Genomic DNA, 27,634 nt, shown 5'->3' on the forward strand with positions numbered 1-27,634 from the left:
AACTACTTCATACTTATCTATGTTTCCTAGAGAGCTTAGAACAGTATGTAGGGAATATTGGCTTAATGAATATTTATTGAATGAAGACATACTTTTTTCTAGAGATGTTCTAGGTGCTACACACACTAACAGCTGGCCCATTGGGTATCACTTTTTCTCCCACCTCTGTTTTTTTGTTGCCATTAACATAAAAATGAAGCAACATTTTGGATTTTCTAAAACTCTCAATTCCATTTAGCAAGATACGAGGGTTGCATGTAATTTGCCAGTGTTGATTTTTCTCATAAGATTTCTTCCACAAAACCTAATATGGAGAGTCTATGAAGCTGGGTGATCACCTCAGTTCTGTCATTCACTCTTAGGAAAACTTTAGTCAAGCTTCTTTGTATCTGTTGTCCTTGATATTCCTTTCCATGCAATTAGAGTATTGGACTACATCAATTCTTAATGTGGAGACCACTTATTGGGGGCAAGGCGGGGTTAAATATTTTTATAATGCTACATCAGTATAATTGGTTTCCTTTATGGTCCTATGTACTTTATTTTATTCATTTTAAAACGTTATTCTAAGGTGGGATCCTTAGGCTTCACCAGACCACCAAAAAGATCTGTTAACACCAAAAAAAATCAAAATCTTTTGGACTGGATCATTTCTAAAGTGTCTTCTAACTCTAGTTTTGTGATTTTTATAGACACTGGTAGAAGTTCAAGTCAAATACATTTGTTGAAACCGTTGTGCCAAGGTAACAGGGCCCTTGAGCTTTAAAAAAAAATCTGTAATGAATAAAACATATGGATACCCTCATTATTATGTCAATAAAACCAAAAATTGATTGCACAATTTTGCCTATATTGTTTTTAGTACTTCTGAATGCAACAACAAATACAGATCTAGACTAGGATGCTGAAGAATTGTGTAGTTTAATGCACAGAGAGACAGATTAGAAATCACAGACCTTAGGAATGAGTGTTGCCAGGTGACAGCTGTGTCTTAGTGCAATTCACATCCCTAACAATGCAAAGCCCATGAGGTCACTATGCTGTTCTATTTAGGTGCCATCACAATTTCTAATACATTATTTCTGCTGGCATTTCTAGTGGTCTCATGGTCATTGACATGACCTTCTTCTTGGATGTAGCAATTACGGAACTTTTTCCTGATAAAGTAAGTATAAAGCTCATTTAGAGTCAAGTCTAGGAGTATCATTTCAACAAACTAATTCAGACAACCAAAAAAGGCTAGCTAAGGAAGATTAAGTTCTTTATTTTGAGTGATTTTCTTCTTGTGCTATCTCAAGATTCCTGGCTGCTGCCACCTAACTTGGGGTAAGAATACTCTTTCTGACTCCTATCAGATCCCTGATAATCAGACTTTATCTACAAAATCCATGGAGAGGACTTTCTTTAATAAAATTCATAATAGTTGTGAAAGAGCTGGAGTAAAAAGATTCCCCTTAATTTAATTGACAATCCCATACAAATGGATCTAGGGACAAGAACAAAAGGGGTAAGCAGAACCATGTTTTTGCTTTTATTATGAATATACACAAACAACAAAGTCAATGATCTTTGTCATTTTTGGCCAATACAAAAATTACCCCTCCACAAATTTGGGAGATTATTTCATCCTAAATAAAAGAGGTTTTAAATACACCTGCAAAGCTTTTTCATGGCTGGCAATATTTCTGGCATATTATTCCATTCTCTTTAAGGAAAGAAGTTTGGACAGAACCTTATCCCATAAATGTGGCCATGATCAATCAAAAGGTCAAAATAATCCAAAACAAAGTCTTAGAAATGGTGGCAAAAAAAGAAAGTATCTCATAATTTAAATACTGGAAATCCAAAGCAAAGATTAAAAAGCAAGTCTTCCAGAGAGATCTTCCAAATAGAAAAAGAAGTAAACGAAATTCACAGTTAGACTTGAGTTGCTTCTATATTCATAATTACAGTAACCTATACCAACAGGCTACAAAGGCACAAACATACACACACACACACACACACACACACACACACACACACACACACACAACACACAGTTTACCAGGGCCAGTATGCTATGGAATTGTGTATCCTTTGTGTGGTTTACTCCATCGAGATGAACAAAGGGCATGAAAGTAAATGCATAAAAGGTATGACTAAAGGAAGCATTGTGTTTCAGTCTTTAGCTGATCTCAAAGACAGATTGCACTATTTACCTAGATAAATCTTGACATGGTGATTGAGCATTTCTTAGATGTTATGGACTACACTGTCACCACTCCAAAACAATATGTCATCAATTATCAAGTCCTTTTAATGCCAGCTAATCAATTTTCCTCATTTCCAGTTGCTACCACCCTCATCTAGTTCCTTATAATCTGTTGCTTAGACTAGTATAGTAAACTTCCTGTTTTCCCTGCCTCCAGATTCCACTCCAATCTGTTCTTCATATGATTTCCAGGGATAATCTTATTAATGCATAAATGTGATCTTATCATCCTTCTGCTCAAAATCTTGGTTCCCTATTGCCTGCTGAATAAAGTCCAAGATTCTTCAATTTATCTCCAACCTTTCCTTCATACACTCTTCCTTTAGCCAAACTGCTAATCCTCAAATGCCTTTTGGGCTTTCAATCTTCAGTCTCTTAGGTTTATGCTTATTTCTGTTATTCCTAGGATATTGTTTTATTTTGCTTTGCTTTTCTCCCACTCTTATTTTAGAGCTGAACTTTTCTGACATGTTCCTGTGACCTTTGGTGCTTTACAGTATTTTTCATCTAGCTTTTCCCTTTCTTTACTCCCTGGGGGGAAAGTCACTCCCTTCTCCTAGACACTCATTTCTTCATAATATACAAAACCTTTATAACCCCTGCCCTATAGGGTGCCAATCTTAGTTTCCAGTCAATAGGCAGAGTTAGTCCCAGTTAATTTCCAAGTTATCATAAGGACCCTATCAAATCCCTACTTTGAGGTCCAGCTCCAATCCCTCCTTTGTTAAGCTTTCCTAGCACCGCCCCCCAAACATTAGACGCTCTATTGTCCCCTGAATTCCTCCAGTACTTGTTATCTTTATCAACCAAGCCAAGTCAACAATCATGTATTACTACTTGGCATATGATTAAACCAGGGACTGTACACAGAAGTGGATGATTTTGCAGGACTGATCATTCTGTGATTTATCAGGTGTGGCCTTATGACATTTTTTGTCTTGATTAGTTTTTCATATGCTTATAGCATTTCTTCCCAACTGAACTCTAAGCTCCAGTGACTCTGACACCACCTGAATGAGCTTGGGGTAAGGCATTTAACACCTGTGGGCTTCAGTCTGCTCTATCAAATAAAAGGATTGGACTAGATTGGCCTCTGAAGTTCCTTCAACTGTGAATCTAGGATCTTAGCTTCTTAAAGGATAGGTACTATGTCTTATGCTTCTTAATATTTCTCCTCCTGGCCCTGTTCCTTTGTCTGGACTTCAAAACAGTGCTTCTATGCTAAGTACCTTTGGTCTCCCCTCCAACTTCTCCAGATGCTGGCAACAGAGAAAGGTATAAAATAGATAAACACGATATCTGCATTGTCCCTCAACTTAATGCCAGAGGCCTGAATTGAAGACAGTGTCCCAACCATTGATAATCTGTAAATAATAGTAATCCCATTGAACATTTTGAGAGTTGAATTGTAGACACCACCCATTAGAAGTTAAAGCTGAAAAAAAAAAAAAAAGCAAACCAAAAAACACACCAGACTAAGGCCATCCTTCTCAAGTCACAGCTGTTAACTATAAAATGTCAGCATAGTAGCTGGCAAAATAAAGAGCAGTTTGAGTTTGTGGGTTATGGGGAGCTGGGGAGATATGTGACCAAATCTTCTTGATCTAATTAGTTGCCAGAAGCTTCCTGATTTCTCTGGGATATTCTCAAGCAATCTATTGAAAGTGGAAAACTCCCTCAGTCTCCATCTTTGAGGATGGCTTCATTAAGGGAAAAACCTTCTGCCAAACGCATTTCTTGGTTTCTGCTCCCTGACAAGGGGAAAATCCACAACCAACATGAGGAACAGTCTACCAAAAGACAAATTTCCTACTCTACGAACCTTGACCTTAAAGCATTCTTCAACCCTGACAAGAAGACATCAAAAAAGCATTACTGCAGCAAATGCTTGGGGAGAACCTTCCCCCATCTCTTTTTCATCTCTAGCTTGATAATCTATGCCTTGCTGGGAGCAGCCCTCTTTTCTTTTATTGAGAGCAGGAGGGATGACAGAAATGTTGAATTCGAGGCATTTTTGCTCCAACTCTGGAATAACTGTAACAGCAATGGAAAAGGTATGTGAAATTCTGCACTGAGAAGTGATTTCTAACCAGAATGAACTGGTTAAGGAACACTTGACTTTTTAAAAGGTATCTAAAGGCATGGTATTTAGAAGATTTTTGGTTGTTTTTTTTTTTTTTTTTTTTAAAGATACATTTTTTGTTTTCTTTTGAAGAGTTTGGTTTAAACCTCCAAAAGGAGGTTAGCTTCTCATTGTCTTTAAATCAATTGGCTACTATGGCATTCAGCTGGTAGGATCCCTCAGGGATCCAGTCTTGGAAATGTGGTTGCCAGCCTCATCTTGTAGACACAAGTGGAGGGAAGTGGAACTACTTTAGAAATGGGGAATTGCAACTCCTCAACTGCTACTTGCTTAACTTCTTGACATGAGAACTTGTTAACTATTAGATTATCTCAAGGAGTTTGCAAATGTCAATGCTGAAAAATTACCCATGCGTATATCTTGTAAATAAAAAGCTATAATAATAATAATAATAATAATAATAATAATAATAATAATAATAATAATAATAATAAAACCAAACAAAAGTAGATCATCTCAAAGAGAGTTGGAATGGGTCTCAGGAAAAGACATTGTTCTGAATGAGCTGCCAGTTCCTGGAGGGAATAACCTAATAAGGCTGACATCTTGAAATCTCAAAGAATTTAGGTGCTGAGGTGTTGGTGGGTAGTTATAGTTAGTAATTGTGATGCCCATAAACAATCCATTTAGTGGTACTTGAAGAGATCTTCCAGGCTGTTAGAATTCAGTTTTGCCATTGTAAAGACTTCTAGTCCTCCAGAAAATCTACCATGAAACCACCCCCATCTCTACTCCAATTCTGGACAGTAATCCTTGATTACCATCTCTTGAAATGAGGCAAAGTGCAAGGATGGAGAAAGGAGAAGGCAGCAAGTAGAGATGATGACAGTGGGAAAAATCAGATCTTTTCCAATTGTACCCTTAACTGGGGCCGAGCAAAAGGGTGATTATTATAAGAATAGAGGGCGTCAGGTAGAGGATCTCAAAATATAGCATCACAGGGCCCAGAGATCATACAGAGGGACAAAGCTCCTCTAATTTCTGCTTTAGTTAGGGTGCTGAGTTTTGGTGTAAAGAAACTGACCAGAAATGTCCCCCCACACACACCATGCTTAAAGTATTCTACCCTTTTCTCTTTTCTGAGTTCTAGGAAGGATTTCATGATGAAATAAGAAGATAGTTCTAGTTCTACTACTGATTTGCTAATGGCTATGAATCAGCTATTTTGTTGTTGTTGTTGTTGTTTTTGGGGGAGTGGTTTTGGTTTTCTTGGTCACAGTTCCCATTAAATACTTTGGATTCAGAAAAAGATAGCATTGTGTGATAGGAAAAAAAAAAAAAAGGTTCTAATCTTATATATGCCATGATGGCCAGGCCTATAGTTCCCAAAGTGGTAGAGTCTTTAGAGAAGTCTCTCCCATCCATCCTCCCCCTCTACTATGACTCCATTTTACAGATGAGGAAACTGAGACCTAAAGAGAATTTAAATGGATTTATCTACAGTCATACAGGTAGTAAGTAGCAGAATTGGGACTCATAACCAAAGCCTCTGACTCCAGATCCAGGACTGGTATGTTTGTTTGTTTTTCATGTTGATTTTTTTTTTAATGTTATATCTCCTGCCTCTAACTAGCACTCTATAACTTGAAGTAAAACACTCCCCCAGTCTCCTTACCTCAATCTGTCAAATGAATAGTTTGAACTGGACGGTTTCTCTGCACCCTTTCCTCTTCATGTACCTACAATGTATGTAAAAGAACTTGGAATAGGACTGCTCTACAGATCTTAGGTTTTGTCAGAGTTACTACCCAAACCAATCTTTAGAGTGCTTCAGTAATGCTTTTTTTTTTTTTTTTTTTTTTTTTTTGTCCCCCTTGGAAATTCAACTGATATCCTTTTCTCTAAGTGCAGGACTGAATAGCCTCAGGTCACATGATCCAAGCTGTGACCTTCCCCTTTCGGAATTGGGGAGTGGAAAATGTGCCTTGAGAAAGAGCTGGGGAATGAATACTGCCTCTGGATTTAGATGATGGGTTGAAATTCAGCTCTCTGATGCTTGGGAAAGACCCCAGCTCTCAATTTCCTTAACTGTTCAATGAGGGAGGCTAGACTAGAAATGGGCCCTTCCAAATTATGATAACAATGATCTCCCCAAGATAGAAAAAAGAATCTGCTTACAGATTCTAATGACCCTTAACGGGATCCAGTTTTGCCTTGAATCTACACTAATTGGGTGTCCTTGGAACATTTTGCCTGACCCATAAAAGTTCAGAAGAATAGAAGTGAGGCAAAGGTGTGAGGCTGGGTGGATAGCATTTGGAATTCTTCCAATCGGCTCAGACAAAGCTAGAATAACTGGCCAGATGGACTGGCTAAGAAACCAGGAAGCTTTCTTTTAAGAGGCCCAGACTTGGTTAGTGTTCAGTCGTGCTTGGCAGTTGAATTTTGAAAAAGAAAAAGAAAAGTATTTGTTACTTAAATTCTGTGTTTGCCCCCCCCCCCCAAAAGGAACAGATACCATCAAATCCAAACATAATTACTGAATTCAATCAGTCTTACTATTCTGTCCAAATGTGTATTTTCAAGGATTTGGGGAGATCCTAATTAATAAACTCCAGTTTTCTAACATATATTTGTAATTCTTCAGCAGCAGGCTAAAAAAAGTGCTTGGAGGTACTATGAAGTTAAATAATTTGCTTAGGATCACACAGTTAGTGTATATCCAAGACAGTATTCAAACCTAGGACATCCCAATTCTAAATTTTCTTATTTTGTTTTTGTCAGTATTACATATTGTCTGCTTTTGTTAATTATATTCACTCCTTGTAAATGATCATTTTTTACATCCCAATTCCAGGCCTCTACTTTCAGTCCTATTCTAGCTGTTTAAATGAGATGGGAATCATTGACTCTGGAGGCAGAAGCAATTGACTTTGCCGTCTGTCCTATCATTGCTATCCTAAGGTCAGCCAGCCCTTGCTATCTGACCTGACTCTTTGAGCCCAGGCACAATTATGTGACTGACCCTGCCTAGACCTTTTCACCATCTTTGCAGCTGGACTTTCATGTATTGTCTCCCTCATTTAGAATATGAGCTCCATAAGAGTAGACAGTGATTTTTTTTTTTTTTTTTTTGGTGTTATTTGTTTCTATAGCTTTTATTTCTTTTAGGTGCATAGTAAATGTTATCCCCCAATCATTCTTTCATTCATAGAGGCAGGTAGGTGGTACAATGGATATAGTGTTCAGAAAGACTCAAGTTCAAAACCCAGACAGTTACTAACTGTGTAATCTTGGGCAGGATACTTTATCTTAACAGGGATGATAATAGAACCTGCCACATAGGGATGTGGTGAGAACTGAGTGAGATAATACATATAAAAACACTATTTAGTATATGGTCGAAACTTAGTTAATCTTTCTCCCTCATTTGCAGAAGTTGTAGAATTTGGTGATATATATGAATATATGTGAATATATTCACATATATATGAATATATGTTTTCATATGTGTGAATATCACCCTTCCTCATTTTTAGAAATGCAAAGAACTAGATTTTTTTTTTTTTTGATCCTAACAACCCCATTGAGGAAAAGGAGAAACTGTGGTTCAGAACAGGCTTCCCCTAAGTTCTCAAAAGTCATATAGCAATCTTGTGGCAGGGCAGGGATTAGACTTTGTTCTCCTGATTCTGGCCAATGCTCTTGACATTAATCCCTGGGGTGATCCAGAAGGCAGGAACAATATAAATTGTGTTACCATTTTCCCAGAGTCTTGGGGAACTGCAATGTATGGTCATTGTGTCGTCACTAAGGTTTGAGTCTCAGGCAAGTGGAACATACTTCCTCAAACTGAGGCAACAAACTTCTGTTCTGCTGCTGTTGATAACTGTTACAGTATATTTCCTAGTTCAGTGGCTAGGAAACAAGCATTTAACTGTCCTGGGGAGGAGGAAAAACTCATTGGGAAAAATAATCTGCCTCTTTTCTTAGAGTAAATCATAAGTTGACTGTTTCATTTCACTTGTCCCATTTACTTTATAGAAACAGAGACAGAGAGAAAATTGCACTTCATAATGAAGACCAGAAGAATGCTACTGTACCAACTGAAGCATGAATGGCTTCTCTCCCCTACTGAGTGGTCATTTCTAGGATCCTTATTTTTCTGCTGTACGGTATTTACTACAGTGGGTAAGACTAAAGGCCCTGGGTTGTAGCTTCTTGGCTCAGCTCTCACTTTTGAAAGAGAAAAAGGGAAAAAAACCCATAAAACTAGGATTTCACCTTGGGAGAGATTGATGGCCAGTTAGCATTTATTCAGTCCTTATTATTCAGACCTTGGAATGTAAAGATGAATAGAAACTATGTTTGCCTTTCAAAAGCTTATATTTTTAGTGGAGGAAACTTAAATAAGTTTTTAATTCTTGTTTTGTGGTCCATATTTGTGATGACATTGATGTAGGAGATACCCAGTGAGGAAAATTTCTTTATCAGAGCAGTTCAACAGAATATAGATTTAGAAAGTTTCATGAAGGCCCTGAGAGATTAAGGGATTCATCCAGAGATATATAGTCAATGTGTGTCAGATATAGGACTTGAAATCAACTATTTCTGACTCTGAGGACACAAATCCATTATACTCTTACTTGAAATTTTATTGTTAATACTGAATTCCTTTAGCTAAAAAATGTGATTCTTATTTAAAAATAAATGTTCCTCTTTTTGTTAGCCATTTACATTCTAGTGTGAATGTGTTTCAGACCCTCTCTTAAAAAGAGTTTTCTGAATGCTGGGAAAACTGGAAAATAGTATGGTCAAAACTAGGCATTGACCAACATCTAACATCCTACAGCAAGATAAGATTGAGATGGGTTCATGATTTAGCTACAAAAGAGAATAAGTGATTGTCTACTTCTCAGATCTGTGAAGGAAGGAATTTATGACAAAAGAAGAATGAGAGGACTAGAGAACATTATGAAATGCAAAGTGGATAATTTTGATTATATGAAATTAAAAAGGTTTTGTACAAACAAAACCAATGCAAGCAAGATTAGAATAAAAGCAAAAAATTGGGAAAAAAATTTTGCATCTAGTGTTTTTCAGATAAAGACTTCACTTCTAAAATATATAGAGAATTGACTCAAGTTTATAAGAAAGAATATGTCATTCCTCAATTGATAAATGATCAAAGGATATGAACAATTTTTAGTCATATAAAAATGCAAATCACTATTGATTAGAGAAATGCAAATTAAAACAATCACTTCACTCATCTCAAATTGGCTAAGATGAGAGAAAAAGATGATAAATTTTGGAGGAGGTGTAGGAAAATTGGGACAGTAATACATTGTTGGTGTAGTTGTGCACTTAACTAATGATTCTGGAGATCAATTTGGAATATGCCCGAAAGGCTATCAAACTCTGTAACCTTTGATTCAGCAAATTCCAACAGTGGGTCTGTATTCCAAAAGATAATGAAAAAGGGGAAAGGACCCACATATGCAAAAATATTTGTAGTAGCCCTTTTTGTGGTGACAAAAAACTGAAAACTGAGTAGATGCCCTTCAGTTGGGTTATGTCTGAATAAACTGTGGTATATGAATGTAATGGAATATTATTGTTCTATAAGAAATGATGAACAGGCTGATTTCAGAAAATCCTGGAAAGATTTAAATGAACTGATGATAAGTGAAATGAATAGAACTAAGAGAACATTGTACACAGCAACAATAAGACTATGTGATGATCAGTTGTGATGGACTTGGTTCTTTTCAACAATGAGGTGATTAAAAGCAATTCCAATAGACTTGTGATGGAAAGAGCCAATCTAGAAGGAGGATGACGGATAGTGAATGTGGATCACAGCATAGTATTTTCACTTGTGGTGTTGTTGTTTTGTTGTTTGCTTGTTTTTTTTCCCTTGATTTGATTTTTCTTGTGCAGCATGGTAAATGTGGAAATATGTTTAGAAGAACTGAAAATGTTTAACTTATATTGGATTACTTGCTATCTAGGAGAAGAGGAAGGTGAGAAGAGAGGATAAAAATTTGGAACATAAAGTGAATGTTGAAAACTATCTTTGCATGTATTTTGAAAATTAAAAGCTATTATTGTTTTTTAAAAGAGCAGTTTTCTGGAATGAAAAAAGTCCTATCAGGGAAATAAAAAAAAAATTGGATGTCAGAGGGACTTAACGATAAATTTTAAAAACTTGAAATTCCAAAATCAGATGTCAGTTCTACCACTTCTTATTTGATGCCGTCATTCAGTCATCAAATTAGGCCTTGGATTTGTTCCCATATTTATAAATTATTTTAAGATGGTATGAAATATTTGAAAACCTATTAAAGTGATATTAGGGAGGCCTGAATTTCTAATCCCAATTCAGGTATCTTCTTCTTGTGCAATCTTTTCTTTATCTAGTCCCCTCTCTAGGATTCCTTTCACTTCCAGTTCTGGAAACTATGTTCCTGGAGCCATATTGTGGCGCCCTATTTGGTATTCTTAGCCTTTTTTTTTTCTCTACTTGGTATCCTTAGCTATTTTCTGGATTAATCTGATCTTACTCACAGAATCAATACAGTGCTTTTTACTTTTCACTTTCCACTCTAATTTTTTCTTCTTCATGACTGGTCCTAAATTCCTTCTCCTCCCCCATGACCCTGCCACCCTCCCCAACTCCCATTTTTCTGTAACTGGAAACATTTTGATAGACTGCTATCTAACCTTGCTCTTCAACTTGGGAAAAGATTATGCTTAACTTTGGAATTCAACTTCAGCTTTGGAAAGCCCAGCCAAACCTCTACAATGCTGGGAATCATTAGAAAGTTTCAAGAGACATGAACAAAATTTTGAAGATGCATTGATTTATGACTTTTAAGATCAGTGCCATCTTTTCACTGATAATGTCCTCTGCCTCTCCCAGAAGACATTTGTCAGAATCCCATCAGCAGTTTATCCAAGTGTTTTAAGTCAGGTAGCCTCCTAGGAGTGTTTTAAAAGGAGACTATTAAAGATGAAAAGGTTTTTTAAGACCCCAAAGTAATAACTGGTAATTTCTAGTCAGGAAATTGATATTTGGGGGTTGAAGATCCCCCTATCATGGTTGTGACAAATCCTCTTCAATGGTTATCTGCTCTGCCTCTTTGGAGGGTGGAAGTATAAGACAGTCAGATTTTCCTCACTTATTGAAAGTATAGACTTTACAATTTTCCTCTAAGTTTCCAATTGTTGTTCAGTTTGCTTAGTTTAACACTGAGACAATATGAGCCCATTTCCTTCTTCTCTATCTGTTAAATATAAAATCATAGAGCCACAAAATCTCAGAATTGGAAGGATTCTTAGATATTATCTAGATCAAACCTCTCATTTAGTGGTTATGGATCTAAGACTTAGAAAGGTGGAAAATCACTTTTTGAAAGTGACACTTGACTACCCCATCAGTGTGCTTTCCTTTAATATTCCACTAGTAGGAACAATCAACTTGTAGCAAAGACATTTAAGCCTAGCAAAAACAGTATCTATAAAACATGCCTGCCATAAACCTACAATATACTTTTCCACAAATATAGTATCTATAGGAAGAATGGATACAATATTATATTATAATAGTGATGAGGCACACAAGTGAGGAACTCACATAGTCCTAACAACTCAGGTACCTGGTCTTGCAAAGTATTGATATGTCCTTTATTTCTTGTAAAGTCCTCATGTAATCTGTGTGCTCGGCAGATTGCTAAACTGGGATTCCAAGGTCTGCTTCTCTCTATAGCTCTTTATTTAACTCTCAATTGCCAAGTTCAGTTCTCCCTCAAATCCACCATTCTCTTCTTTCCTGAAAAAGTCACAATTCCAGAAATTGCTACCGCTTTTGAGTTTGCTTCTGTAAGTCCATATCTAAAGAGTATGTCTCCTCCAAAATGAATTGTTTCTTTTATTGGTGGAGTAGTTTTTCTTCAAAGCATAATGACTGATGAAGATAGGTGAAGAAGAGAAAATTTTCTTCTCCCCATACCTCTAACCTGGACATAGCAGTCATATTCTATCACAAACCCTGCTCTTTTCTCAACACATCCCCCAAAATGTGAACGTGGCTTTTTAGGGGCTTATCATGGATGTGATCTTCTTTCGTCATTCCTTGCTTTTTCTAATACAATCAAAGAAAACTTCCTATTTCCCAAGGGTATGATTGGACATTGATTTCATCTACTCTTCTAACTGCATCAAAAAGAAACATTTTTTTCACATTTCATAAAGGAGTGATAAGGAATTTTATATCTTTTAACATACCAATGATTCATTACCTTTAGTATCTGCTCCTTCATTTCTACAATTATATCAACTGTATCAAAAAGGAAGTAAAGAGGAATCAGTTATACACTCTATATTATCAACTATGTACCCTATACTAACTATATTACTTATGTACTCTATACTAATCAACTCTGTACCTATACTAATGTACAAAGGGTCACAGAAGATATTTGTTTTTTAAGGACCTAAAATTGTTTTGAAATAATAGTACTCCCAAAAGCCATTTCTTCTGGTAGGCTAATTTTCCTGCTCATCTATTCACCTAGCAGAATCTTTAGGGGAAGCTCAACAGCTGTGAAGAACATGGCAGTTGTGGGCAGGATTGTAGTACTTGGGATGGGTGAACTCCTAGTAAGTCACTAAACAGAGACAAAGAGGACATTTGGCCTTATAGTCAAGAAAAACAAATGATAAGAATAAGAAGATTTATATAACATCTATTATGTGCTAAGCATTATACTATAAAGTATTATTCCATTTATATATTGCAATAACCTGAAATGTAGGAGCTATTATTATTCTTATTTATAGGTGAGGAAACTGGGGCAGACAAAAGTGAACTAACTTTGCAGTGGATCCAGACTGTATTCTTGTCTGGCACTAATGGTTTACTCTCTTTTTTAACCAATAAAAAAAAGTGCCCAGAGACCTTTAATGAGTTGGCTGAAAGAGTATTAAAGTGATCCTGACTCTCAGGGAAAGATGAGGCCTTTCTGAGGCAAAGAGACTACTAGAGAATTATGGAGCTTTCAAGATTTGGGCCTTTTCTCTCTGTTTTCACCCCCTGTGTCCATGATAGAGAACCTCATTATCTTTATTCCTATGCTTCCTAGCCTGCCTCTCTCACTATAGTCTCTCCCTACTCCACACTACACATTGTTGACAAATTAAACTTTTTAAAACATGGACTTTTTCATGTTACTCCTCTGGTCAGAATATTTTAACTGTTCTTCATTACCTAGGACATCAGGTCCAGGTATTCCAGGCTACTTTTCAAGGCTCTCCCAAATATGGCTCCTACTTATTCCATCTAGCTTAATTCTCTATTTCTTACCCCCACACACTCTCCACTACAGTTAGCTATCTTACATAAACTTATTCTCCTCCTCACTTTTGCTCATGCAAATATCTCTCACCATCCCCAACCCATTTGGAAGGTTTTCTCTATCCATTTCACTTACCTGTCCTTCAAAACCCAGTTCTACTTTGTACCTTCTCCAAGTATTCAACAGGAGGAATGTTGATTGGCTACAATACCTGGGTGATTTTTAAAAGTCAATTTAATTAGTCCATGCAAAATTCAGACTCAAAATGAGATTCGGTTTCCTGGTGAAAAGCATGGAGTTGGAGAAGAGAAAGCTATGAAAAGCTATGTGAAGAAGAGATATCGGAAGTGTTTGCAGATGCCATCATCACAAAGACAAGGGGCCAAGACTCAGGAAAGGAGCAAAGCTCTAGCACTGGAGAGTGTCAGGACAGAGAAATCCCCTACTTCAGACTACAAGTGCCCAAGATGGTAATCCTATATCTCCTTTTCTTGCCTTGGGATCCCTCATGAAAATTTATTCTGCTGGGCTCCATAAAAGTTAGTTCACCTTTCCTAATTTACTTTGCATATAATTTATCTTTGTAGGCAGTGGTAAGTATAGATCTTTGATAATCTGGGCATATCTATTGGAAATGTAAGTGAAAAGACACAAATGTAGAACATTATCTTCTGAGAAAAGATGGAAAGAAATCTAACATAGAGCTGTTTTGCCCAAAGATCTGTCTGTGGGTGGGGGCCCAGATATAGAGCTAGAAATAGACAGACAGAGAAAATTACAGATACTTTGATACAACTTTTTACCATAGTTGAGCTTTTATAGACAATATCCATATAGGAAATGAATTAGTCGTAAAGTGAGTGGCAAGAAAATAGGAGAGATTAAACATCACTGCTCTCTACCACTCCCTACCACTGCTATATTATTAGACTTTAGACTTAAGAGAGACCCTATCAATTACCTAAAAACTAATACCTTTACATACAGGTAGCAAAATTGAGTTTCAAGTCAAAATTAATTTGCTTAAGATCATATAGTTAGTTCTAGAAAGAAGGAGAGAGGGACAAGATTCAAATCTGAGTTCTTCCTGACTTCAAGCATACTCTCTTTCCATTAAATTGTGCTGTCTTTAATGAACTTATATTGGTTCATAATAATCATCACTTCTGTGACAAAGTATTTTATTATTTTTATTATAGCTTTTTATTTACAAGACATATTTACAAGACATATGCATGGGTAAAAAAAAAAACAGCATTGATCCTTGCAAAACATTCTGTTCCAACTGTTCCCCTCCTTCCCCCCCTTCCCTAGATATGTTAAATATGTTAAAGTATATGTTAAATACAATATATGCATATATATTTATACAGTTATCTTGCTGCACAAGAAAAATCTGATTTAGAAATAAGGTAAAAATAACCTAAGAAGAAAAACAAAAATGCAAGTGGACAAAAACAGAAGGAATGGAAATATTGTGTTGTGGTCCATAATCATTTCCCATAGTTCTTTCGCTGGGTGTGATTGGTTCTCTTCATTATTGAACAATTGGAACTGATTTGGTACATCTCATTATCGAAGAGAGCCACATCCATCAGAATTGATCATCATATAATATTGTTGTTGAAGTGTAAAATGATCTCCTGGTTCTATTCATTTCACTCAGCATCAGTTCAAGTAAGTCTCTCTAGGCATTTCTGAAATCATCCTGCTGGTCATTACAGAACAATAATATTCCATAACATTCATATACTACAACTTATTCAGCCATTCACCAATTGATGAGCATCCATTCAATTTCTAGTTTCTAGCCACTACAAAGAGGGCTGCCACAAACAGTTTTGCATATACAAGTCCCTTTCCCTTCTTTAAGATTTCTTTGGGATATAAGCCCAGTAGAAACACATGACAAAGTATTTTAATAATGTGATCTAAAACATTGACTTGAAAATGGTCCCATTTATTTGTATTTGTCAAAAATGATTCTTGTTTCAGCAGGCATGGAATGGTTGTGATCCTTTTTAATTGGAAAGAATACCTACAACAATGAGATCATGCATCCATTGGAGTCTTAGGTTACTGGACCTTTAGGAATAATAGGTTTTTAGAGCAGGAAGCAACTTGCCCAATATTACATGGCTAATAAATCTCAGAGGCAATCTGCTTCTGTCAAATTTCATTGATACATCAGTATATCATGGGATGACTAATTTAAGAGCTACATAATATAGATCTAGTCCTAGTTCCATTTATTTGCTATACTGCTTATAGCAAGCCACTTACTGACTTCATTGTTGTTCAGTCACTTTAGTCATGTCTGATTGATATTTTGGGAGGACTTCTTGGCAAAGATATTGATTGTGGTTTGCCATTTCCTTTTCCAGTTAATTTTACAGTTGAGAAAACTGAGGCAAAACAATTGAGGAAAACTGAGGTGAGTGGCTTTCCCAGGGTCACATAATTAGTAAGTGTCTGAGATCAGATTTAAATTCAGGTCTTCCTGACTCTTGGCATGGAACTCTATCCATTCTAAAGCCTAGCTGTCCCATGGGCATCTCAGACTCAGCATATCCCAAACGCAACTCATTATCTTTTATTCCAAACTTGCCCCTTTTTTTGAGCTTCCCTTTCTAACATCAAGAATACTACCAATACTTTTTCATCTATATGTCTCCATTAAAACTTTCTTTATGGTGAATTTTATCAGGTTCCATGAATTCAACTACCATCTCTAGATAAGTGCTCCCAAATCTATCTAATCCTCATCTCTCTCCTAAGTTCCAGTCTCTTATCTTCATCTTCCTACTGATCATTTAGAATTAGATATTTGATAGTTATTTCAAACTCAACATGTCCAAAACTGAACTCATTTTTTCTTCTAAAACCATCTTTCTTTCCCACTTCTCCATTTGGGTCAAGGGTAACAAGCCTTCCAAACAATTAGTTAATAAATCAAGTCTTAATATGAAGCATTTACTATAACCAGGTGAATGTTAGACACTGGAGTTACAAAGACAAAAATTTAAAAAATACTTTTCCTCAATCATTTTACTTTCTAATAGGGATGAAGAATGTATATATAGGGAGAGTTATAAAACATAGTATCAGTATATGCAAAACACACATAAAGTAGATGTAAGGTAACTTGGGAGAGGAAGACTTCCAGCAACTGGGACAGAAGGAGGAAAGAAGGGACTAGGAAAGAAAACCTACAGAAATTGATACTTGAACTGTGTCTTGAAGTCCATCAGAGATTTTGAAAGTCAGAGTTGGGGAGGAAGAGCATTCCAGTGAAAAAATTCCCATGCAGATGGAGCGATGGAGTGTCCTGTATAAGAAATAGCAAAGAACCCAGGAAAGGAAAGCTCAAAAAAGGGGTGAGTTTGGAATGAAAGATAATGAGTTGTATTTAGGATATGCTGAGTTTGAAATTCCATGGAACATCTAATTCAAAATCTTCCAGAGGCAGTGGAAAAATGTGGAACCTAGGGTTAAATATAGATAATATGTAGATAATAATTGTAGGCATGGGGGCTAATGCTCCCATCAGTGAAGAGATAAAAGAGAAAAGAGAAAAAGAGCCCAGGACAGAACTGTGGGGACTTCCCAGAGTGGTTTAGAAGCAAATGAGAAGGGAGAAAGTGTAAACAATGATTATGGAGAGTTTTTCATGTAGTTATGGAGCATTGCATGGGTGATGATCCAGTAAAGAGGGCCAGGAATGAGCAGTTAGATAAAAGGAAAACCAAGAGAGAACAATGTCAAGGAAACTCAGAAATGGGAGAATATTTTTCAAAGAGAAGGGTAGTCAAAAGAGAAAGGTCAAAAAAGATGAATGCAAAGAAGCCATTATATTTACCAACTGAAAGGTCATTTCTAACTCTGAAGAAACAATTTCATCTGCCTGATGAGACAGGAACCAGATTTCAGAAGATTTGGAATAGAATTAGAAGAGAAAAAGTATAGGCAACAAATTGTGTAGTTTCAGTTGTGTATAATTCTTTTTTACTTCATTTGGGGGTTTTCTTGGTAAAAAGACCAGAGCAGTTAGGAAAAGTTTTTTCAATGAATTTGAGAAGAGAGGAGAGCTATAGGACAATAGCTAATAAGGATGAGAGAATCTAATGAGGGTTTTGGTTTTTTTAAAGGATGGAGGAGGGGAGATATAGTTGTGCTTATAGGAAGCAGTATATAGGAAGAAATTAAAGGTGCATGAGATGGGAGTGGGGGAGGAAAGGGGAAAAGATAAAGCAGGGGAGAAAGAAAGAGGGAAGGAAATAGAAGAGGAAAGGAAGGAGTGAAGAAGGAAGAAGGGAGAGAGAAAAAAGAAACATACACACACACACACACACACACACACATATATATATATATATATATGTAGAGAGAGAGAGAGAGAGAGAGAGAGAGAGAGAGAAAGAGGAGATGGAATAATAGTTATACAGCAGCTTCACAGTCTAGAACTCAACCTCAGCCTGTTTTTCCTCTCCTTTATTTTATCCCCAATATCCACTCAATGGCCAAATCATGCTAATTGTACCTCTCGAAGATCCATTTCCTTCTCTATACTGAGGTGATCTCTACCCTAATACAGGGCCTCATCAACTCTTGCCTGGACTATGGCAATAATTCTCCTAATCTTTGTTTCTAATCTCTTTTCTATACATTCACTCTGTTTGCTACAGAAAGCTCTTCCTTAGTTTTAAGCTATCTTTTCAGGTTGGTTACATGTCATTCACCATAACACACTCTACATTCCAGCCAAAATATTACCTGTATTCAACATTCCATTTCTTAGCTCCTCCCTGACAGTCTCCCTCCATACCTAAAATGTGGCTCTTCCTTTCTCTCCATCTCTTGAAATCATAACTTCCTTAAAGATTGAGTTCAAGTGCCACCTTTTGAAAGAAGCCTTTTCTGATTCCTCTTGTTATAAGTTTGTTCTCCCCACCACATCCCATATAAATATTTTATTTCATATATACTTATATTTAATTATCTGAGAACATCATATGTTTTCTTAATGAAATGTAAGCTTCTAGGATCATCTTGCTCTTTTGCCTTTGTATCTGAAGTGCCCCCGTCAATGTCTGGCACAACATACATCATGCAACCTTATTGAATGATAAGAAATTGTCAAGTACCATGCACACGTAAGGTGTTTTTATTTATGATCCTGAAAGGATTTCTTTTGAGCTCAGGACTCATTCAGCTGATATTAATACAGATCCAAACTTTTGTCCTTGGGTCTCTTTCGCTTTCTACATTCTTGGCTTTCTACAGCTCCATTCATTCCCAAAGTTTCAAGTGAATTGCATACTTGAATGCAGAACCCCTTTCTTCAGTATAGTTCAAACTCCTTTTTCCCCAGTGCCTTTCTTCTCAACTATTTTGTCTTTATTCTTTATATATTCTAATTTTTTTAATTTTTAAAATGTCCCAAAAGTCTTAATGTAATTTTAAATTAAAGCTTGAATATATAATTAATATAATTATGTATATGTATATTATTAGTGTGGCATAACATTATATAATATTTGATGGAATGATATGTAATAATAATTACATGATAAGTGTATCAATACTTTAAAGTTTAAAGTTTAAAATTACACTGAGACTTTTTGAGATATCCTGTACACATATGAGTGGCCTACCTCCAATAGAATATAAACTCCTTCAGAGTAGGGACTGTTTCATTTTTGTCTTTAGCTCTCAGGATCTAGCACAATACCTGGTATATAGTCAGTGATTAGTAAATGCTTGTTGATTTATTAACAAATATAAGATTCTTATTTTCATCCATGTCTTTTATACTACAGATTAATCTCTCCAAGTGCCTCCAGCACCTTTAGGCCTGGAGGTCCCACAATATCTCCAACTCAACATATTTAAAGCTGAGCATTGTTTCTTTCTGCACAAAGCCGATCCTCTTGCTTTTCCTGTGTTCCCTCCCTTTCTGTCTCTATCTCTCTCCATCTCCATCCCTGCTCTGGACACACACACTTTCTATCAATCTCTGTCTGTGTGAATCTCTGTCTATGTCTTTGTGTCTGTCTGTCTGTCCGTTTGTCTCTCTCTTTCTCTGTCTCTCTCAGGCTCTCTGTGTCTCTGTCTCTGTCTCTGTCTGTCTGTCTGTCTGTCTGTCTGTCTCTCTCTTTCTCTATTGGTCTCTCTTCTCTCCCAGTCTCTTTCTCCCTCCCTTGCTTCTATGACAAAGAGAGTTTTGCCACCTGGGAGTTTTCCTACGCCAATGAACTCCCTATTTCTTATACTATAATTCCTTGTAGTTTTTGGTATTGGTCTCTCGCATTTCTATTTAACTATAAACTCCATGAGGGTATAGACTATATCTTACTAAATTTTGTATCTTTTCTAGAACATAGCACAGTCCGAATATACAGAATAATAAATGTTGAACTTTTCAGTGAAACTTGTATCCTTAATGGAGAGAATTGTACATTGGCTAAAGAAAAAATGATTGTTTAATGATGATTATTTCAAAACAACCCACTCAAAAAGCAAAGGTCATGTGGATGGGAAAGGGGATGCATATATGCATTTCTTTTCCCAAAGATAAAAGAACACAAGATCAAAACCAATTTTCCTCTTCTCTCTAATGGAAATGCATGAGTGTTCGTTCATCTTGGTTAAAAATATCAGAAGTAATGATACATCTTATTGTAAATTCAACTAAGATATATAACTTAATATCTAGTAATCATCCAAAACCAGATGATGTGGCTCATTTCCCGTAGTTCTTAATAATCAATATTTGTCCTTTTAAAATCTCTCTGATACTTCCTGCTTCTATGCTTTGGACCACATTTCAAGATTTCTATGATATAGTATTGCTATTAGTTTGTAGACAGAACTACCTGACAGGTGTAGGACTAGAAAAATTACTATTTATTCCCTGGTTCTGAGGCCACTTTGCATTAGGAAACTGTTTTCTGGATCCAGTCAATTGTAAAGGCTATAGTGAACAGGAGCAGTCTAAATGGGGTGGAGAAAGTGAAAACTCTGGAATGCATCCATGCATTCAAAGAAATTATCTAATTTTGCTTTATGTACTTCTGCATCTAGCAATTAATTATATAGCTCTTTCCAAAATTTCCTGTTGAGTTTTTAGGACTTTAGCCAGGGAGTTTGAAAAATAAGCCCTTAAAAATCTCTTCATTTAAAATAAACTATGTCTGCCATCACTTAGGTTTGAGTGACAAGTCCAGGCAGTGGTGTCAAACAGGGCCACTCAGTGTGCCAGAACTAGATTAAAATATATTCGGGAAATACTTAATAAAATAAATAAAAATACAGTAATATGTCAATATTGTTCACATGTGATTTTCAAAGTCAATAAGTACCTTCAGGGATCCTTATGTACAGTTAAGAAGCCTCTATTTCTACATGAGTTTGACGTCTGTGGTGCAGTGAAAAGAAATAGAATTTAGTGTTAGAAAATTTGGGTATTAGTCCCAGCTCTTGCATTTACTATCTGTGGGCCTGTGTGCATATAATCTTACATGAGATAATGTACATAATGTACATGAAACTCTTTACAAATTGTAAAGTGCCATATAAATATCAGTTTATTATTATTATCATTATTATCCTTTGAGGCTCAGTTTTCCTTACCATAAAACAGGGATAAAAAAAAGACTTAAAATACTTATTCATAGGGCTATTTGGGAAAAAAAAAAAACACTTTGTAAAGTGCTGGATAAATTGAGATAATGTTGTTTATATTGTTATTTAAATTTCAGCCTGATAGAAAGAGCATGTAGAAGTTGGTAGTACAGCAGATAGAGAATATTAGCCTGAAGTTGGAAACGTCTGAGTCCAAATTTGGCCTCAGACACTTACTGTGTTACTGGACATAATGGTTATGTGTCTCATTTCCTCATATGTAAAATGGGGACCTATTGGAGAAGGAAATGGCAGGCTACTCTAGGTTCTTTGCCGAGAAAAGCCTATGGACAGTGTCTGTGGAATCATGCAGAATCAGACATGACTCAATGGCTGAACAGCAACAGAAAGACTAGGTGTGGGTCAACTTTGTTAATTTCACCCTACCTCATCCCACCCCTTTACATTATACCTATATAGTAGTTAATTAAGTGCTTTCCTATCCATTATTTCATTTGATTCTCATGACAACCCTATAATGTAAGTAGAAAAGAGATTATTCCAGGGAATAATGGGTGTATATATTAACCACATGCTAGCTACTGATCAGTAAACACTAGTGTGGACACAAATAGAAAAGCAAGACATTCCTATTCTAATAGGAAGCAACAACATACATGGAGAGTGAATGGTGACCAGAGAAAGGAGATTTGGTCAAGAAAATCTAAAGAATGTTAAGGGAACAATAGCCTTTACATCTTTTTCAGAATCAATGGGTATGTTTATTGATAATAGTTCCAAGAGCAAAAAAGTGAAAAAAAGGAGGTTGGAAGAAGGCACAGAATGGAAGAAGATCAGGGTAGAGAAGACTTGTAGAGACTGTGGCCTGCTAGAGAGAAAGGGCTTTCACCAATCAGAATGGCACTCCTTCAGAACTCAAGTTCTAGACATAGCAGCAACATAAATAATGTGGGGGAGGGGAAGGCTGAAGATGGCTGGAATTAAATATTTATATTCATCTTTATTCATCCCAATGTACTAAGCCTTGGTTAGAAAAAAAATAAAATGAAACAGTTCCTGCAGCTAGATGGTGCAATGGATATAATAGCTGATTTGGAGTCAGTAAGACCCTGAATTCAAGTATGGCTTCAGGTACTTAAAAATCACTAAATTCTGTTTGCTCAGTTTCCTTATCTATCAAATGAACTGGAGAAGGAAATGGCAAACCACCCCAGTATCTTTGTCCAAAAAATCCCAAATGGGGTCATAAAGTGTCAGATGTATTGTCAAGAAACCTCTATCCTACTGAGAAGAAATAACATAAACTCATAGTATTATAGATTTATAGCTGAATAAATATATTCATATTTACATATTTACATTCTACCTTAGAAACTTTCCAGTCCCCTAATTTTATACACAAAAAAATTGAAGCACATAAAGATTTTAGGTGTCTTGTCCAGGGGTCATAGAGTTAGTATAAATGAGGTGAGGTTTAAATTCAAGTCTCCCTGATTTATATACTCGTACCTGCTGCTTCTCTATATAAACAGCATATGGGTAGGGAGAATGTGCTAAACATGGAACAGTATCAGTAAAGACTTCCGAATGGAAGTAGCACATGACCTGACCCTTGAAGGAAGCCTCCCTTATCTCTTTCACCTTCATTGAAATAATATGTCCATATCTTGTCATCCTGATTAATAAGCTCCTTGATATCAAATGATGGGATCTTATTTTTCCTTGTATCTCCTCCAGCTTAACCTCACACAGAACCTAACACAAGGCTTCACACATGAAGAGACCAGTAAGCAGAGGCTGCATAAATGACTCAACTGTAATCGCTGGTCTGGATTCCAAGATTTGATTCATATGGGAAACAATTTTTTTTTAATTTAAACTCAGTTTCTTCCAACATATTTTATAGAAAAAAATTGGGCACATTTTCCATGAACTCCTCTTTTCCCTCTCTTCCTCATAATCAATCACTCAAGTACTTTCTTCTACTATCTCTTCCTTCAAACTTGTTCTACTTAATGAAGTAGCTCCTCCTCACTTAACTCCTCACCAAGACCAACCCATCTACTTGTTCATGTAATCCTATTCCAATCCTGTCTCCTCCACCAAATTGTTCCCTCTCTCCTCCCCATATATATAATATGTAGTTTTATATGTGAATATATATATGTTTGCACATGTGTGTGAATGTGTGTGTAAATCTATCAATCTATAAATGGCCTGGGAAATAACTGAGAGGTGGAGAGATTGAAGAATGAGTTTAGGAATAGTAGGGAATAGAAATAAAAAACAGCATGTCTAATTAACATCCAAGTAACAAAGCCCAGAAGACAACTAAGTGATATAGGACTGAAGCTAAGGAAAGAGATTGCTAAGAATTATTTAGATTTGGGAGTCATCTGTGTAGAAGTGATCATTATATCTATGGGAGCTGATGATCTCAACACTGAGAAGAGAGTATGGAGAAAAGGGCCCATAACAGAACCATGATAGTTGTCTACAATAAGGAAAATTGGGTTGTTTGGGATAAGGAAATTGAATAAGAAAATTTAAATTTGACTGTCAGAAGGAATTACAATGGCTTCTCCTAAACTATCCTTGCACATCTACCAGAGACCATATGAAGGGAGGGACAAAGACCAGCCCAATGTGACAGGTCTTAGATTTTTATATTACTAAATCATTCTAGTACTGTTTTCTTTATTCTTCCCAGGACAACCTGTTGATATATAAAGACTTTTCCCTGTTAGCAACTAACTCTTGAACTGTAATTACCTTTATCAAAGTGCTCATTGCCTGAGAAATTCCAAATTTGTAGATCTGAGCAAACCTATTAAAAATAGCATGCATGTCCCCTGGAAGTAGCACTAATGAATGCCATCACATCTTCGAAGTTTTTACACTTATATCTTCACAGTGGTTATGTTTTATGTGATGAAAGGAGGTTGAGGAAATAGTAAAGGATTCTCTTGGACTCTTTGTAAGATGTTTCATCTCTTCTGTTTTTAGGTTACGGCCACATGTATCCCATAACAGGACTTGGAAAAGCTCTGTGTATGCTGTATGCTTTCTTTGGGATACCTTTAATGTTCATAGTTATGACAGCCCTTGGTGACGTCCTAACATCCATACTATCTATGCTTTACAATAATTACAAAAATCTTCGGGTCCCTCGCCTTACACTATCTCAAATCCGAAGGCATAGTTCGAAATGCACAGACTCTGATCTTGTCAATCAGACCTTATCTCATAATGTGGTAAGAAAATCAAGCCATAAAGTCACCATACAAAAAGACATGAATACAAATTATAATTGCCTGATGGAACAAAGCCAAAATCTGGAAAACTTTGAAAAAATTGCAAGGGAAGAGCGGGAAAGTTTGTTGTATGTTCCTTCAGACATGCAAAGAAGCCATTCATGTCCTGAGCTGCAGCATTTGAAATCACAGCGCTTACAAAGCCACAGAAGCTTAAGAGATTTAGGAAAAATAGTTGAAAACTTTGATGTTCCCATCATAATAATTGCGTTGGTTGTATTTGCCTACATCTCCTTTGGAGCAGCAATTCTACCACTTTGGGAAACTCAGTTGGACTTTGGGACTGCATTTTATTTTTGTTTTATAACATTTACCACAATTGGGTTTGGGGATATCAAGTTGGAGAATACCTTTGTATTTCTCTTTTGCTCCATTTATGTTGTCATTGGCATGGAAATTGTCATCATCACTTTCAAACTGCTCCAGGACAGATTGTTCCATGCTTACCAAGCCATCATATTGTTTTTTACAAAATGGGATGTAGAGTAGCCAATGGAAGAATGCTGGGGTTTATTTGCATAAGTCTATAAGAAATTTGATGTTCATTAAATCCCAGAGTTGGAAGGGACTTTAGAAATTAATTGTCTTCATTGCTTTCAAACTGTCCCAGGATAGATTATTCCATGCTTATCAAACCATCATATTGTTTGTCACAAAATGGAAAGTAAAATAGCAACTGAAAAGTGAAGATGATGCTGATTTATTTGCATAAATCTATAAGGAATTTGGTATTTATCAAATCTCAGAGTTGGAAGAAAATTTAAAAATTATCTAGACTCACTCCCTACCTAATGCAGTAATACTCCTCCATGGTACCTCAAGAAGTGATAATAACCTTTGCTTGAAAACTTCCTGTATTGAGTTGCTAGCTACCTCACCAGCTAGTCAGGCCATTCTGTTTCACATAGTGCTTATGAGAAAATCCACATGACAACTATATCCAATCAGAATAAGTTTTATCTGTCCTGTAATATGATTCAAATGTTTGAAGCCAATGATGCTATCTCCCTCAAATTTTCTTTTCAAATAAATCTCCCTTGCAGCTAATTATTCATCATGCAGCATAATTCTTGATCTGACAAGATTGTGGCTTCCACAATATGCCAATATACAATACAACAACTTACAATGTATCGATATACTATATCCCAGCTTACATTTTGTTTGGATCTATGTTGATTCAATGGTATTGTAGAGTGACATACCATCTCATAAACAACAGATGGTGTATCTTAAACTAATATTTGTGTCTTTGTGTCTCAGAAATTTGGAAAATAACATGGTTACAGTAGCGAGAACAATCAAATTGGAGTTAGAATATGTGGATTCAAATCCTAGCACTTTTATTTTCTCTATTGGGAGAACTCAATTGGACTTTGGGACTGCATTTTATTTTTGTTTTATAACATTTACCACAATTGGGTTTGGGGATATCAAGTTGGAGCATACCTTTGTATTTCTCTTTTGCTCCATTTATATTGTCATTGGCATAGAAATTGTCATCATCACTTTCAAACTGCTCCAGGACAGATTGTTCCATGCTTACCAAACCATCATATTGTTTGTCACAAAATGGGAGGTAGAGTAGCCAGTGGAAGAATGCTGGGGTTTATTTGCATAAGTTTATAAGGAATATGATGTTCATTAAATCCCAGAGTTGGAAGGGACTTTAGAAATTATGGCTTTGAACAATTAATTTTCCTCCGCAATTTTTCTTACTTCATGTGGACCTTCATTACTTCTTACTTCAAATGAAGGACCTCTAAGGTCACATTCAAATCTAAATTTATGACCTCATGGTCCCTGGTTAGCAGGATATATTAATGATTGTGAACTCAAAAGACCACTCTTCATTCCCCAATGTTTAGTTGGTTTCCTCCTTTTAGAAACCATTAGATGAAATTTTGCCTTTGATATGAAGGAAATATTTTCCCTAATAATTCACTAGGAATATGTACTTTCATTTAAATTAAAATTTATGTAAATAATTTTCTATCTTTTAAAAAATTAGCATAACCAGTTAGGGAAATGTCTTCTTTTGAATGACCTCCATAAATGCATGCAATAAATCTAGCACCAATTGTATCATTTATATGCTATCACTGATTATACTGAGTGGAATTATTATTTCCCAAATTAATACATAGATTTCACACAAATCAATAGTCAAGTATATTATAATACTGATATATGTTTTGACATTGAGGATAAATATTATGCTTGAAAAATCAAGAGAAAGCACTTTTTTAAACAATTAAATTTTTGGAAATATCTCTTGATTTGCTCATTTTTTCAGAAGAATGAAGAGAAATTGGCACTTTTCAGAGATACACTCCTTATATTATGAGACTATTAATAATCTTGAATACAATATTTCACATGATATCATGCTCCAAAGAGCACAGTCACCAAACTCAATAATGCAGCATAGGCATCTGGGGCCAAAGGCACAGTCTTTCATTTTTTTTTATTCAAACAGGTTTGGTCTAGGTTAAAAAGCATTTCCTGTCTCTGAAATAGGATTTTTCAGACTTCATTCCACCCTCCCCCATTTTGTTGCTGTATATGAGTTTCACATATGTACTTTGCATTATTAGGGAATTGTTAGCTTACCCTTATCTTTGTGGGTATTGAATCCTGAGGGAATCCTGCAATGACTGAATTTCGCAGCTACCATAAGTGAGAAGAAAAACCCTATGAACAACATACATGGGTTTGTCATATTAGCCAATACATGGGTAAGTACTGAACTTTGCCCTGAATTAAAATAAAATTACATGTATAAATGCCAATAAAAAATACCCAGTTTGGGAAAGAAAAAAGCAACAGCCTTTTTATATTCTTTCTTTGCTGATCTTTTTCTATTCAAGGCCTTATTAGTAAATATATACATATATACTTATGTAACTATTAATTTAATATTTAATATATTGAAAGATAAAGTATTTCATATGTATGGGTTTCTCCTGTAATGATGCAG

At 35.9% G+C, this 27,634-nt stretch overlaps 1 protein-coding gene across 2 annotated transcripts; it reads left to right on the top strand.

The window, feature by feature from the left end:
- The first annotated feature begins 1,100 nt into the window (after positions 1-1,100).
- Positions 1,101-25,342, top strand: KCNK18 (potassium two pore domain channel subfamily K member 18). Of its 2 annotated transcripts, XM_051981509.1 has the most exons (4): positions 1,101-1,165; positions 3,867-4,308; positions 8,382-8,528; positions 24,347-25,342. In XM_051981509.1, exons 2-4 carry the CDS (start codon positions 3,951-3,953, stop codon positions 25,141-25,143), a joined length of 1,302 nt encoding a protein of 433 aa, XP_051837469.1. In that variant the 5' UTR covers positions 1,101-1,165; positions 3,867-3,950; the 3' UTR covers positions 25,144-25,342. The 2 variants fall into 2 exon arrangements, with proteins under 2 accessions (XP_051837469.1, XP_051837471.1); XM_051981511.1 differs by lacking the exon at positions 1,101-1,165 and having other exon boundaries at positions 3,829-4,308.
- Positions 25,343-27,634: the final 2,292 nt, after the last annotated feature.

This window comes from Antechinus flavipes, chromosome 2 (genome assembly GCF_016432865.1).
Source record: "Antechinus flavipes isolate AdamAnt ecotype Samford, QLD, Australia chromosome 2, AdamAnt_v2, whole genome shotgun sequence".
In the NCBI taxonomy this organism is placed as follows: domain Eukaryota; kingdom Metazoa; phylum Chordata; class Mammalia; order Dasyuromorphia; family Dasyuridae; genus Antechinus; species Antechinus flavipes.